Source organism: Narcine bancroftii, chromosome 5, assembly GCF_036971445.1.
Source record: "Narcine bancroftii isolate sNarBan1 chromosome 5, sNarBan1.hap1, whole genome shotgun sequence".
Taxonomy (NCBI): Eukaryota; Metazoa; Chordata; class Chondrichthyes; order Torpediniformes; family Narcinidae; genus Narcine; species Narcine bancroftii.
This window is the reverse complement of record NC_091473.1, coordinates 66,526,757-66,542,780: the sequence shown is the minus strand read 5'-3', so window position 1 is coordinate 66,542,780 and position 16,024 is coordinate 66,526,757. Positions and strand designations below refer to the sequence as shown.

At 41.8% G+C, this 16,024-nt stretch overlaps 2 protein-coding genes across 13 annotated transcripts in view; both read left to right on the top strand.

The window, feature by feature from the left end:
- The window catches only part of rasal2 (RAS protein activator like 2), a 512,219-nt gene extending 510,163 nt beyond the window's left edge, over positions 1 to 2,056 (top strand). For all 11 annotated transcript variants that reach the window (XM_069937683.1, XM_069937680.1, XM_069937678.1 and 8 more), the window contains one exon: positions 1,244 to 2,056. In XM_069937683.1, the coding sequence (XP_069793784.1) occupies positions 1,244 to 1,408 (165 nt within the window). In that variant the 3' untranslated portion in view covers positions 1,409 to 2,056. The remainder of the gene's footprint in view (positions 1 to 1,243) is intronic.
- Positions 2,057 to 11,479: 9,423 nt separating this feature from the next.
- LOC138763470 (torsin-1A-interacting protein 2-like) overlaps positions 11,480 to 16,024 on the top strand; it is a 32,461-nt gene continuing 27,916 nt past the window's right edge. The window contains exon 1 of one of the 2 annotated variants that reach the window (XM_069937675.1): positions 11,480 to 11,683. In XM_069937675.1, coding sequence (XP_069793776.1) covers positions 11,632 to 11,683 — 52 coding nt within the window. In that variant the 5' untranslated portion in view covers positions 11,480 to 11,631. The remainder of the gene's footprint in view (positions 11,684 to 16,024) is intronic. The other variant, XM_069937677.1, reaches the window with a different exon arrangement.

The following is a 16,024-nucleotide window of genomic DNA, read 5'->3' as shown; positions in this document are numbered from 1 at the left end:
AAAATCCAGGACCCTTTTGACTCATATTCACCCACTACATCAATTCAGCAAACATCTGAATTTCATGGAAAAAAATTCAAGTTCCTAATGTGTTCAGCAAAATATCAACTTTTAATTCCAATATTCCTCCTGAATTTAGTTTCCTTAGGATAAAATTGGTGATATTTTTCATGTTGTAAATGTTTATCATCAGAATGTTCGTTGGTTCAAACTCAAGCTGGTGTTCAGTGCTCTCAACCAGCATGAGGTTAAAGCACCATGTTCTGCTCTTAGTTTGAGAATGGCACCAGTTCCCAATGGCTATTCTGTGACAGGTGATGGAAATAATTAACTCTCATTTCCCCTTGAACATTAACTGCACAATACCGAAAGAGACAAACTATGAATATTCACGTTTCTATGCACAAGTCAATTTTCTGTCAAATACATCATTGTATTGGAATGCCAGTTTTTTTTTTGCTATACATTTTCTGAAACCGTGCCTTTTTACCACCTCTCTTCCCCCCCCCCCCCCCCACCTCCCAAAAAAATATTGAGGTATTTGTCATTGACATGCTGGGACGATCCATCGATAAACAATTTTTCCCCTCTAATTCCATGCAGGCTCCCACCTCTCCTGTGGGAGAGCACTCCTTTTGGTCTTTTATAACTCTTGTTTCATTCTTCTCATTACCACTAACCGTATTCTAAATTTGCATCATCTCACTGTCCCTGCTGTCCACTCTCCAGTGCTTGTAAAACAAAAACACATAGCTTCTGGACAAATCCAACTGTTCCCAGCAGTGAAAATACTGTTTTCCAACATAGAAATAAAGTGTGCAGTTTCATGCAGGTGGCAGAATTTAGAATGTATGAAGACAGTCCCTGCATTTGCTTGCATTTGTTGTCTTTTGGAATTGTGCAAAAACAGCATGTTACAAAAGTGTCACGTGAACTTTCTGTATTTGAGGAAGCCACTTGCATTTAGATGGAGCTTGGCTGCATTGCTTCTTGTATAAAAAATCTTAAGCAATGGAAGAAAAAAAATACTTGAATCATTGCATCAGTCTGTTGTTGGGATGGAGTTGGGCCAGAGGATTTTTTTTCAAGCCTTTGTGGAGCTCCAGCTTTCTTCCTCTTTTCCCTGTGTTGTATCCTTTCCCTGATGGTAGTTTCAGACAATGATTTGGCTCAAACACTGCTGTCAAAGAAATTCCACCTGTTTCCAGCTCCCAGCTTTTGACTTTTTTTGCTTCCTTCTCAGGAGAAACGAATCGTCACCCTGGATTCTGCCAACTCTCGGCTGATGAATGCTCTAACGCAAGTCAAGGAACGTTACAGCATGCAGACTCGCAATGGGATCTCTCCCACCAACCCAACCAAGCTGTCAATAACAGAGAATGGGGAGTTCAAAAACAGCAGCTGTTGAGGAAAAACCTCGATATTTCTGGCCAGGCTCACATGGACGTAACTTTCTGAATTCACTCTTGGTTAATTAACAGGTGCTGCTAAGACTTTTTTTTAATGCTTTGAATCATAAGCGATTATTCACAGGACAATGCCTAAGGTGATAGTGTGCACTCTGCAGAAGTCTTACTCCACTGTGGAAATTGTATCAAACCTGTACAGAAATAAACTGTAAGATTGTATTGGGGTAAATAATTGTAGAATTTAAAGTAACTTTTTTTAATTATTTCTGCCAGAATTCCTGCTCTGGAGGATGTTCCAAAGAAAAAAAGCAGAGAATGGAACAATTATTTTACAAGAAGTGGAATTTTCAAGTGTTGTGTATTTTCAAGTTTAAATTCTCTGATGCAAGGGTGTATATATCTAACCAAGAAGCACATAGGATAAAGATGGTCTGTAAAAAAACATAGAATATCTGAAGAGTCTGCTTCTTTAATTATCACACTACAAGTTGGTTAGTTTCAAGGTGAAAGAGCCTATGTTACATGTGTTTAAACTGAGGGATTTCAAAGTTTTTTTTTGGCTGAAAATTCTGTTAAGAACAAAAATGAGCTGTAAGTCGCAACATTTTGGAAATAATTCCGTTTTTTAAAACCAAACTTTTAAGTGATCATGAACACCAAAAATACTTGTTTAAGAAAATTGTATACAGTATAGTAAAAAGTTCCCGAGTGTGCATGCATGTGTGTCTGCACATGCATCTGTGTGTGTGTGTGTGTGTGCATGCATGTGTCTGTGCATGTGCGTGTGTGTGTGTGTGTGTGTGTGTGTGTGTGAGAGAGAGAGGAAAGAGATGATAATGACCATTTTCTGTGGGTTGTACAAAAAGAAGTGATTTGAAAAAGTAAACAAATGTTGGGAAATGTGGTTGCTGTCATACTGGACAAGGAACGGTAATAATGCAGAGCATGAGTTGCAAACATGCTTTACTTTTTTAAATCCTTTCTTTTTCCAAATGAATCTACTTTGATTTTTAACTCAATATATCTAACTTTATTGGAGAACTGTTTTGCCAAATTTGTACTTAACTAACCAGTTTGAATGTCTTCATGGAGCCGTTCTGCAGGAATGTTGAAGCTGGGCAGTTGCCTCTCCTCCCTGGCTGCCAGCGATTTCTGGCAGTCCCTGCTGCTGTTTTTTTTGTTTTGTTGAAGATCCCGTGTTTAATACCAAACTCTGCTGACTCTCTTTCGATGAGAATTATCGCGATGAGACAAAGAAAATAAAATACTGTTCAAAAAAAATTCCTTTTTCATATCTGTGCCTTTGCGTCGTACAATATTGGAAGAGCATTGAAATATTCAGCAGGGCATGTACTCCTCAGACCGAAGCAGCCAGATAGGGATCAGAAAAACTGATCAGATTACCTTTAACCTAGCTTTCTTTCAATCACATGGAAGGACTCACAGAGCCTCTGCTGTTCCTAAAATCACAGCCATCCAATCTCCTGGTAATATTTTGGATAAAATGGGATTGAAGATGAAACAGGGATTTCTCGTAGTTCCAGGAACTGTCTTGAAGAGTTGAACAATATTGATCCTTGTTAAATGGAAACTCCTTTCCTCCCTTAGAATGTAAAATAGTTACTATTGGAGGAATACAGATCATGGGTGAAAAGGGAGGTCCGAAAGTGACTGAAAAAGTTAATGATGGTATGAGGATGGGAAAATAAATCCAAAGTTGTGAAGAATTGAGGTTGATGTGATAATTGGCAAAACTTTGCAGACAAAGGATGACCAGGGTAAAAAGGAAAGGCCAAGAGTAAACTTTCAAGGATAAATTGTGACCCATTCAAGTCTGGAAAAAGAAAGGAATAATGGAAGTAAATGTTGGCCCCATTGAATCACAGACAGGGAAACTATCAAAAGGAACAAGCAAGTGACAAACATTAAAAAATATTTTGAATCTTTCTTCATAATGGAAGACCTGAATATCAAATATTGGTGAGAAATGTGTGTTCGTGTGGGTACTAGTGCAAATGATGTACAGTCAGATTACAATAAACTTCAACTTGAAATTAAAAATAGGGGTAAAGAAGAAAGTAAAACAATAATGATAATAAAAATGTTCACTTGGTAAATAGATGAGACCAAGTACTTTGGTGTTTTGATCTGATGGCAGCCATCCCAGTCTGAGAAGAAACAGAAGTACCCTTCAAAATTCCCTGCATCTGGGGAAAGTCTCAATGATTTGAAAACAGTAAATGTGGGAAAAGGCAGCCTAACATCCCTTGTTACAAAAGGAGTGCTGAAACCCAGGATGAACAGTAAAACTTGTTTGATAAGTTTGCTTAAATGTTTATGTGAGGGAACAAGTAGCGAGGAACTTGTGGTTGCAATATATTTGGATTTTCAGTAGATGTTTGACAATAAGCCACATGAACAGCTGGTGCACAAAATAACCACCCATGGTATTGGGGAGAAAGGGGTCGGCATTGGATTGAAGGCTGGTGATTCAGAAAATATAGAGCCAGAGATAAAGGTCAGGTCTTTTGTGGGCTGGAAGGATGCAAGTTATGGATTGTCCCAGGGTTCAGGCCTTGTTTCTGCATTATAGAACATTATAGCGGAGTACAGGCCTTCAGCCCACTGATGTAAACCTACTCTACAACCATCTCATCCCTCTCTAGCTCACACCCATAACCCTCTATTTTCTTTATATCCATGAACCTAAATAAATCTTTTGAATGTCCCTATTGTGCTAACCTCCACCACCAGCCCCTGCAATCATTTCAGTGTACAAAAAAAACCTCTGACATCTCACCTAATCTTTCCTCCACTCACTTTAAACAGTTGTCCTTTGGTATTTGCTATTGTCACCCCAGTAAAAAGATGCAGGCTGACCACCCTATCAAAATCCTCATAAACATGTATACCTCTATTAAATCACCTCTCATCATTCCGTCACTCCATAGAGAAAAGCACTAGCTTTTTCAGCCTTGCTTCATATGACATGTTCTCCAATCCAGGCAAATTCCTGGTAAATCTCTTCTGCACCCTCTCTGAAAAGCATCTACATCCTTTTTGTAATGAGGCAACCAGAACTGAACACACAGTGTGGTCCAACCAGAGTTTTATAGTTTCAATATTACCTCGGGGCTCTTGAATTCAATCCCCTGACTAATGGCCAGCACATCATATGCCTTCTTAACCACCCTACCAACTTGTATGGCAACCTTGAGGGATCTATGGATACGGACCTCAATATCTTGCTCTTCCTCCATACTATTATTTGATAACGACTTGGAGGATGGTTTGCTGCTGACACCACCAAAGTTTGCAGAGGATGTTTTGAAGGGGAAATAGGAACTCCACAACTGAATTACAGATAGGTTGAGTGAGATGACAAATCTTGAAAAATGAGGTTTAAAGTGGGAAGATGTGAAGTCGTGCAGTTTGCAAGAGGAAAGTAAAGGAAGATTTTCAATTGAATGGAAAAAGTTTGCAGATGAGTGGAGCAAAGGGAGATCAGACTGTTCTTGTGCACAGACTGCAAAAAAAGTCATAATAAAAGCAAAAGACATGCTGGCCAATATTGCAAGGGGTTGGAGTTTAGAAATGGGCTGTATTATCATAATGCACAAAGTACATGTGAGGCCAAGCCTGAACAATTGCACAATTTAGGTTCTCTTATTTAAGAAAAGAAACGCTGGCACAGGAGGCAGTACAACAGAGATTCACCAGGCTAACTCCTGGAACAAGAGGGCAACAGCAAAATAAATTAGATCTTCATTTATCGGAGATCAGAAGAATTAGGGTTGATCTTATTGAGACTTAGAAGATCCTTCAGGGGTGTGACAGTCTCTGGTGAATGAATCTTGGGGACACAGGTACACGATCATGGCATTGGACATTTAAAACTGATTCATCTTCTGCAGAGGTGGTGAATTTCAGGAATTCTCTATCCTGGAAGATGATGGAATCCAGATCAGTGGAGCTGCCTAATGTTTCTGAAAGATCAGTGAATTGAGGACTGAACTGGCACAGAAGAGGAGATGAGCCCATAATCATATTGAATAGCAGGACATGCTTGACAGTTCAATTGATTGATTCCAGGGTCCTCTCCACTTTTCTTCTGCATCAAATAATCTCGGTGAACTCGTACATGAAACACACAAAGTTTTTTTTTATTCCTGACAAAGGGCTCAGGCCTGAAGTGTTAGTTACCCTTTACTTTCTATGGATGCTGTGTGTCCTGCTGAGTATCTCCAGCACATTTGCATACAGAGTTTTGGGGAGACCACATTGGATAGAGCATAGAGTTGATCTTATTTACACATAAACTTATTTCAAGGCAGTGGAGAGAAATTTCACTTGATTAATTCCTGAGATGAAGGGACTGTCTCATGATTAATTGTGTGCCTATCCACATTGAGGTTTAGAAGAGAAGTAATCTTGTTGAAGTACAAGATTCAGAGGGAGGAGTTTGACATTGCAGATGCTATGTGGCTCTTTCCCTAAGCAGGAAAGTGGATTTCAGCTCAGAAACCAACTATGACATTACAGTAAATCAGCAGAGCTGAGGGGCCATGTGGTCCACACTAAGTGCATTACATTTGTTATAACCTTGTTCAGTATCAACAATCAGTTGCATAGGTTTCCTCTGGGTTTTCTGGTTTCCTCCCACCCTTCAAAACATGGGAGTTGTAGATTAATTGGGATATTTGGGCGATACAGGCTCATGGCCTGGAAGGGCCAGTGATCATGCTGTATGTCTAAAATTTTTAAAAATAAAGTGGTGGTTGGTGGGGTGTGGACTTGTGATTTGGTCATCTTGGTTTGACTGCAGCTGGAAATGTATAAATTCAAATGATTAAATTAAATCTAAACGGCATTCTGGTTTCAGTAACAATGACCATGTTGTCACGCAAAACCCTTCTGGTTCACTGTGTGAGATTTTCATAGCTCTGTGGAACATATTCCCCAAGGAAAGTGAAGGAGAGAAATCTGCTGTTCCTTGCTGGGATGGCCTGAGAATGAGACACCAAAACTGACTCAACACTGCATGTTGTAACAGCCCAGGAAGGCAAAGTTAAACCAGAAAGTTTGCAGGCATTGGCGTCAAGTGCATTCACAAATGTGCTGGAGAAACTCAGTAGGTCACGCATAATATATAGGAGGTAAAGGTTCACCAACGCTTTGGGCCTGGGCCCTTCATCAAGTATTCCACCAGGAGAGAGTAATGCTGAGAATTGTTTGTCATATTCATCTCTCACAGGATTTGTCTGTTCTTCAAAGTTTCCAAATCCTACTCAGTCCCGTCTCTCAACCACCAGCCCCATTTCCCCACTCTATTAACAGCCTATCTGACAGCTATAAAGAGAGAAATTCAACAGCTCTCTAGTGGGAAGTGTGCAGACAAAGTAACAATTACAAGCTCAAGCACCAACTGCAGTGTGCACAAACAAGATGGATTTGCACACTTGTTCAAGGCAGTGAATCAAACATGATCACAATCACAAAATGTTGTGACTGCAACATTTTGGTGCAATTAGAGATGGCTAATAAGCACTGGTCTGTGGGAACCTCCACATCCCAAGATGAATGCCAGCCATTTGTGATATGAAAGCAATGTTCCCAATTAATATCTGATTGAAGAACCAGTACCATTTGTTTGTTGGACTGGACTTCTCCCCCTCCCATTCTTCCCCTTTCTCTCCCAGTCTTTATTCAGACAATTGCCTGCGTTTTGCTTATACCTTGAAGGGCTCAGGCCCAAAATGTTAGTAATACTGTATATCTTTACTTCCTATGGACGCTACAAGATTAACTGAGTTTTTCCAGTAATTATTGAGCATTTTTACTATAATCACAGCATTTGCAGACCTCTGTGTTTCACTCTTATCTGTCTTTGTTGCATTGTGGAACAACAGAGTCCTTAGTTCTGTTCACTGAACTTTGCGTAAAGCAAAATCAACAAAAGTTTCATCAGCTCTGCTGGGTTAACATGGTCATCAGCCTGTTGAAACAAAGATCTCTATTTCCAAACAATAGCCAAGTAGAACAGAATGTGCTTCATCTTTTTCAGTTTTAAGATGTTAACAAGCCTTCTTGATAAAAAGAGTTGTATGAATCCTTGAAGAATCTTTGCAGGGTTCACCAACCTATTCTGTGAAACACATTGGGTGAAAATTGGTCAGTCACAAGGAGGGCTCCAAACAGATGACATGAACATCGACTTCTCCAGTTTCTGTTAAACCCTCCCCTTAAGTTTTTCTCTTCCCCTGACCCTCTCTCTTTTCATCCATCTCCCCATCCTTCCCTTCGGCCAACTACCCCCTCCCCTATTAGTACCCAGCTTTTTTTTCTTCTAACCTCCCACCTGTATCCACCTCTTAACCTGTTTGCGTGTGCTCCCACACCACCCCTTCCTCCTTCTTCTCTCCTCCCCCCACCTTTTTATTCAGGTGCCTGCCTGTTTTTTGCTCATACTGCGATGAAGGGCTCAGGCCCAGAACGTTGGTTATCCTTATGCTTCTCCAGCACCTTTGTGCATTGCACCACATCACAACGTCTGCAGACTTTCCTATTGAACAAGGAGGTTGGAGTGTGTTTGATACTCCTTGTGTGGAAAAACCCAAGAATGCAGCATATCAAAATAGAAAATGCTGGAATTGCTCAGTGGCTCAGGCTCATCTGTGAGAGAAACTGGGCTAATGTTTATGTTTGTTTCAGATTTCCATCATCTGGAGTTTTTTTTATTCCAAGATTGCAGCAGATGGGTAAAACTAATGCTCCAGTCTGCAAATCAAAAGCACAAAGTAAATTTCTGACTGCAGCTGTTGAATCTGGATCTACGCCGGAGGGAAATGCGGACATGGATTCCACTCCTCTGGGAGCACCTGCACGCAAGACTTATTCAGAGCAACAAGTGAGTGGAATTCCCTGCCAGTAGAACAGAGTTGGTTCCTGTGAGAAGTGGAAAGGGAGAAAAAGATTTCACAAAAAAAAATCACAAGGAATCCAACTTTCTGCCAAAAAAGGTGAATCACAGCAAATCAAATCCTTTGAAACATTGGTTAATTGAGAGAGATGGAGATCACGTGAAGCCACACATTTTTAACGCACTGCAATTGAACAGATCTGGGAAAAATGAGGGAGAAGTGAGATTCAGAGGTCCACACATAAAAACCCACCGATAAAAGGCCAAAAACCAAAATAATAACAAATGTTCTTGCAATATTAATCTTCAACTCCACACCAATAGCAATTCAGTAAAGTAATGATTCAGAAGGCACGGCTGGTATCTGATATCGACCTGGGTTCAATCCTGACTTCTGGCATCTGCATCTCCCTGTGACCATGTTTCCCCCTGTTAGAAACAGAATTTACCTTTAAAGAAATAGCTTGAGACAAAAATTGAGAACAAAGAACATTTATTACAACAACAATGCAAAGTTGGGTGCTTCCCCTTACCTTGGGAATACACACACATACTGGGGCTCACCCAACTTTTATACAGTCAATTTCAGTATCAAAGTGCCCTCCCCCTTACATTCTTCTGCCCCCTGGATGGGTTTGGCATAGGCAATCCTCCCTGCCTACGTGCAGTTTCAGTACACTTGGAGGACCAGGGGGTATCCTGTGGGTGTCCCATCATGTCATTGTCCTTATTCACACCTTCCTGATTCTCGGGGCTACAGTCTCTTGGTATGCAGAGTTGACTCATCCTATCTAGGGTTGGCTAATTTAATATGTATAAATCTGTGTAAGGTTAGCTAATTAGATATGTAGGACTTGGTACTTCTATCTAGGGCTAGGAGACCCTTATCTGATCCAGACTACCTCAACTTCCTACATTCTATTGTACCTTATCACTCCTTATCTTAGTCTTATGGTGGCTCTTGTCACAAAGAAGATTCTTATGTTAATCGTGCTGACTCTGCTTTCCTGCATCCTAACCCCCAAGCTCATCCTGTTTGTACTGGTTACAGCCATTAACTGATGAATTTTAGTTTCTTCCATGTTCAAAATTTTAGATCAATTTTCCCATCTCTCACAATCCTCACTTTTCTTTTAGATCAGTAATACTGATCTTTCACCATGATCAGTGTTACTGATCTTTGGTTACTGGTGTTAGTGTGACTGATTCCCCCCCCCCCCCCACCCCATCCTCACTTTTCTTTTAGATCAGTATTACTGATGCTGTAAAGTGTAAGGTGTTGTTTTACCCAGCTGGTCAATAACCGAATTGTAATATCTGTGTAAAGTCTTTAGGTAGGGGAGCACCATGAAGGTCAGAGTAGCGAGTCCAGCTGCTTATTAGGGTTGCGAGTATCAGGCTTCAGTTCTCAGTAAAGAGTCTAGTCCATCCCACATCAGTCCGAAGTTGCCACGTCTGAACATGGGCAGATTCACGTTGAAACATTGAAGCAGTGTCTTTTAACCACCCGACTTTTGTAAGCATTGTCCTGACGAAGTCTGTGAGAGACGCTGCCTTCAGCAGCAACAAGTAGCAGTCTGTGAGAAACGCTGCCTTCAGCAGCGAACGAGTAGCAGTAGTCAGGCGGTTCCGTTGAATTGTGGCTAGTATCTGATGTCCTCTTCAGCCCCGAACCCTAGGGCCACCGATCTCCGAAGGCTGTCTGGAGTCTGATATTGAGGTGCCAAGCAGCTCACGTTGTTGGTAACTGGTGCTCCCCTTCACGGGGTGATGAAAAGAGACCAAACTGGGGGGGGGGGGGGGTATTGTTTCTCGTGATTTAATTGTGTTTTGCAGCTTGCCTGTGAGTCTCTCCCTGTGTGCGAAATGTACATTGATTAATCACTATGTAGGCTGTTAACTGACTATCGCTACTGTGTTCCCCCTGGTCCGTATTGAAAATGCCTTAAATCTATGCCCTGTCTACACTGTAAAGTAGCACAATTGTAATAAACAGTTAAAAAAATAAACAGTTAAAAATACAACAATAAATGTATAAACAGTTAAAAAATACAACAATAAATGTAACATTACGGCACTTTGTCACGGCGCAGTGTAAGTTTCAGGTCTGAAGGATGAGGAACTGCACGCCAGGTTGAGGGTTGAGTCACACAGCATCCATGTGTTGTAAAAGATAACCAATATTTCAGATCTGAGCCCTTCATCAGGTATGGACGTGGCGAGTAAGGTCCGGAGCTGCTGTAGCAAGAACATTTGTGCATGGAGGTGAGAGTGGTCTGTAGAATTTGGTGAGCGAAGTAAAGAGAGTCAATGCAGCATTGGTACCCGAGATCCTGTGGAAGCCAAACTGGGAGCCCTGGAAATGTTGCTGGAAACCACGTGGCACAAGATGGCGGAGGAGGCAAGTAGCCAAGTACACGAGGCTGTGGACAGGAGTCTGGGTGATCACACATTGAATACCTGGAGTTGGTTGTTCTTTGCATCCCATGAATATACGATCTGTTGAGTTTCTCCAGCACGTGTGTGTATTGCAATCGACCCCAAAATCTGCAGACTTTCTTGTTTATATCTCGATTATTAGAACCAGTGGCATTCTTAGATAATAAAGTGACCTAATTACAATATTTGAGATAGTTAAGCAAGTTGCTGGAGTAAATAGAAATAAATCCTCTCCAAGGAGAGTCAAGAACTAGGGGACGTAACTCAAATTTTGAGCTCAGCCACCTTGGGCATGATGACAGATAGGACGTCTTCTCACCCACCAGTCAGAGTTTCCTTTATCCGCAGGTGCTGGAAGACCTCCTGAGTAGTTCCAGCAATGGTTATGAAGAGGTGCTGGTGTGGTGATGAGGAATATCTCATTAATCAGCCACTCCCTTGTCCATGCAAGGATGCAGCAGGTTGAACAACTCTCAGTGTGTTTGCTTCCCTTTTCTTGCCTGAACTATTTCACAGGAAGCTGGAAGACTGCAGATTGGATTAGCCCATCTCCCTGTGAAAGGTTTTGCTTTCACAAGTCTGCAAAAGCCCTTATTGGACATGTAGCACACAGTCCGGGATCAGGGTCCTCCAAAAGATTGAGCATCGCCCCGGACTGTTGGCCGTCGGAAATGGTCTGTGCCCCGCAGTCCGTCCCGACGGAAGTCCCTGCTGCCATTGGAACGTCGCGTCGCCCGAAGGGGGGCCGGTTGGAAACCAAGGACGAAGATCGTCGCGCTGCAGTTCGGGGCGTTTCCTGCGTCGGGAAGAGAGGGGATGTCATGAGTGAGTTCTGCAAGGACGGAGAACGACCCCGTTGAAGGAATGGAAGGCTGTCATGAAGGTGAAGGGCAGCAGTTGCGGGACGAGAGGAACGGTGGGTGTCGAGTTTTCAAGAAGCCTTGAGTGAAGGGTTGGCGAGTTCGAATTGTTCAAGAAGATTTTGCAGAAGGTGGAAAACCCTGCGGGCAGCAGCTTTTTGCAAGGCGTGGACGATGTTTGAGCGGTTCATGCAAAGTTTACGAAGTGTTCCCGCCGCCTGTTCGGTGTCGGAGCGGCCCGACCATTCGTTCCACAGGTCGATCAGGCGGGCGGGGAAAGGAAAAGCGAAACCGTCGGCGGTGCACATGTCAATCGAGAAACTGCCGCACTTTCTGTGCAGTCGGGCCAGCTCGAGGAGGGAACACCGATGCATTTGGTTTGTGAGAGTTGTGCGGCACAAGCTTTTATTTGGTCGACTGAATTTCCTGGTTTTTGAACTATAATTATATGCAATAGGCTTTTTTTTTTTGAAGATGCAGCTCCTGGGACCCGGGTGCGATTACCTTTAAATCTGCAGGGGGGATCAACCCATTAAATTGGCAACCTGGCATTTAAGGGGATCCCACCCCTGCGATCACGTGGTAAGTGCCGCGTCACGCAGTCACGGGAACTGTCGGTCGTTTGTCTCCTCCCCCCCCACCACTACCCCAGTCAGTCACTCTTTCCCCCCCCCCCATCATCAATCGACACCCACCCTGTCAATCGCGCATATCCCCCCCAGCAATGTCCTGCTGCCGTGAACGTTGAACTGTTAATGCAAACCAGCAGCGGCAGTTGGTGATAGTGACCCCCCCCACCACCACGGCAGCGACCTCTCTCCTCCCACCCCGGGCCCCGCGGCAGTAACCCCCTCTCTCCCCTTGATCTCGTAACCACTTGAGCCAGGGATTTCCCTGTGACGCCAGCGGCCATTTTCCTGTGCAAGTTGCCGGTGGACACGACCTCGTTAAGTTTAACTGGGTTCCCTCCCTCTGAGGTAGGTCAGGGATCCAGTTGGATTAGGGACCACACTGACTGAGTCAGATCCTTTCAAGCTGTCCTGTGAGTGTTTACAGTGTTTACATCCGGTACCGCACGGATGGCAGTCTCTTCAATCTGAGGCGCCTGCAAGCTCACACCAAGACACAAGAGCAACTTGTCCGTGAACTACTCTTTGCAGACGATGCCGCTTTAGTTGCCCATTCAGAGCCACCTCTTCAGCGCTTGACGTCCTGCTTTGCGGAAACTGCCAAAATGTTTGGCCTGGAAGTCAGCCTGAAGAAAACTGAGGTCCTCCATCAGCCAGCTCCCCACCATGACTACCAGCTCCCCCACATCTCCATCAGGCACACAAAACTCAAAACGGTCAACCAGTTTACCTATCTCGGTTGCACCATTTCATCGGATGCAAGGATCGACAACGAGATAGACAACAGACTCGCCAAGGCAAATAGCACCTTTGGAAGACTACACAAATGAGTCTGGAAAAACCACCACCTGAAGAAACACACAAAGATCAGTGTGTAGAGCTGTTGTCATACCTACACTCCTGTTCGGCTCCGAGTCATGGGTCATCTACCGGCATCACCTATGGCTCCAAGAACACTTCCATCAGCGCTGTCTCCGCTCCATCCTCAGCATTCATTGGAATGACTTCATCACCAACATCGAAGTACTCGAGCTGGCAGAGTCCACAATCATCGAATCCATGCTGCTGAAGACCCATCTGCGCTGGGTGGGTCACGTTTCCAGAATGGAGGACCATCGCCTTCCCAAGATCGTGTTATATGGCGAGCTCTCCACTGGCCACCGAGACAGAGGTGCACCAAAGAAGAGGTACAAGGACTGCTTAAAGAAATCTCTTGGTGCCTGCCACATTGACCACCGCCAGTGGGCTGATATCGCCTCCAACCGTGCATCTTGGCGCCTCACAGTTCGGCGGGCAGCAACCTCCTTTGAAGAAGTCCACAGAGCCCACCTCACTGTCAAAAGACAAAGGAGGAAAAACCCAACACCCAACCTCAACCAACCAATTTTCCCTTGCAACCGCTGCAACCGTGCCTGCCTGTCCCGCATCGGATTTGTCAGTCACCAACGAGCCTGCAGCAGATGTGGACATACCCCTCCATAAATCTTCGTCCACGAAGCCAAGCCACAGAAGAACCAGTTATACTGTATCATGCGTAACCTTGTGTTATTGTATTCTTCATAGATCCAGAACATAACTTTTCCCATGCTTCATTTTTTTATCTTTATGCTTAAATCCTTTTCCCACTTTTGTTTAGGTTTATAGCTTATTTCATCATTTTCATTTTCTTGCAGCTTAATGTACATTTTCGTTATAAATCTTTTAATTATCATTGTGTCTGTAATCACATATTCAAAGCTGCTTCCTTGTGGTAATCTCGGTCTGTTTCCCAATTTATCCTTTAAATAAGTTTTCAGTTGATGATATACAAACATTGTACTTCAACTGTTCAAATGTTAATTATTTCCCAAAAAACAATTTTCTATTCTTTTGATTGCTTTTCTCACATTCTCTAAAGGAAAGGTTATCTATTGTAAAAGGGATTAGTGGGTTTTGTGTCAATAACAATTTTGATATTTGGTAATTCATTTTTTTTCCTTTCTAAGTGGATATTCTTCAATATTTTAAGTAAATGATGCAAGACTGGTGAGCTTTTATATTGCACCAGCTTTTCATCCCACTTATAAAGTATATGTTCTGTCTTAGTCCAATTCTGGTTTTTCCCTTGTCTGGTAAAAATCTGATAAATACCTTAATTGTGCGGCTCTATAATAATTTTTAAAGTTTGGTAACTGCAAACCACCTTGGTTATACCTCTCTGTTAATTTATCTAATGCTACCCTCAGTTTCCCCCCTTTCCACAAGAATTTCCTTATTATTCTCTTTAGTTCATTAAAGAATTTATCTGTTAAGGGAATTGGCAACGATTGAAATAAGTATTGTATTCTTGGGAAGACATTCATTTTAATGCAATTTACCCTCTCTATCAATGTTAGCGGTAATTCTTTCCAATGTTCTAAGTCTTCCTGCAATTTCTTTATAGTGGCTGATAATTTAGTTTGTACAGATGGCTTAAACTATTATCTAACCTGATACCTAGGTATCAGATTGCTTGTGTTTGCCATTTAAATGGTGATTCTTTTTTAAATTCTGTATAATCCACGTTACTCATTGGCATGACTTCACTTTTATTTGTGTTGATCTTGTACCCCGATATTTCTCCATACTCCTTCAATTTCTTATGTAATTCTTTTATTGATATTTCTGGTTCTATTAGGTATACTATGATGTCATCTGCAAATAAGCTGATTTTATATTCCTTCCCCTTTATTTTTATCCCTTTTATTTTCTGTTCTTATCAGTTCTGCCAATGGTTCTATTGCTAAGGCGAACAATGAGGGGGATTATGGACATCCCTGTTTAGTTGACCGACTTAATTTAAATTGGCACGATACATATCCATTTACTGTTACCTTTGCCAATGGTCCATTATATAAAGCTTTAATCCAATTATATTTTTCTGGTAGATTGAATCTCTGTAATACTTTAAATAAATAGTTCTGTTCTACTCTTTCAAAGGTTTTTTCTGCATCTAAAGTAACAGCCACTGTTGGCTTATTTCCTTGAACTGCATGAATTAGATTAATAAGTTTACAGACATTATCCACTGATCGTTTTGAACTTGTTTTACTATTTTTGGTACACAATCGGCCAATCTGTTTGCTAATAATTTTGCTATTATCTTATAATCTGCGTAAAGTAGGGATATTGGTCTATATGATGCTGGTGTTAATGGATCCTTCCCCGTCTTTGGTATTACTGTAATTATTGCTGTCTTACATGAATCTGGCAAGTTTTGTGTTGCTTCTAACTGGTTCATTACTTCCAGGAAAGGAGGAATTAATAACTCTTTAAATATAGAATTTTTGGGAATCCATCCTCTCCTGGCATTTTATTGTTCGGCAGCTTTTTTAATATATCCTGTACTTCCTCTATTTCAAATGGTTTTATCAGTTTGTTTTGTTCCTCGTGCAATTTCGGCAGTTCAATTTTAGCTAAAAACTCTTCTATTTTATCATCTTTCCCCTTGTTCTCAGTTTGGTATAATTGTTCATAAAATTCCTTAAAGTTCTCATTAATCTCCATTGGATTATATGTAATTTGTTTGTCCTTTTTCCTTGATGCCAATACAGTTCTTTTAGGTTGTTCTGTTTTAAGTTGCCAGGCTAATATTTTATGTGTTTTTTCTCCCAGTTCGTAATACTTTTGCTTTATTTTCATTATGTTCTTCTCCTTTGTAATGTTTCATATTTTATTTTTTGTCCGCCATTTCTCTCTTTTTCATTATATCATCCCTTTTTACTAGATCCTTTTCTGTACTTACTATCT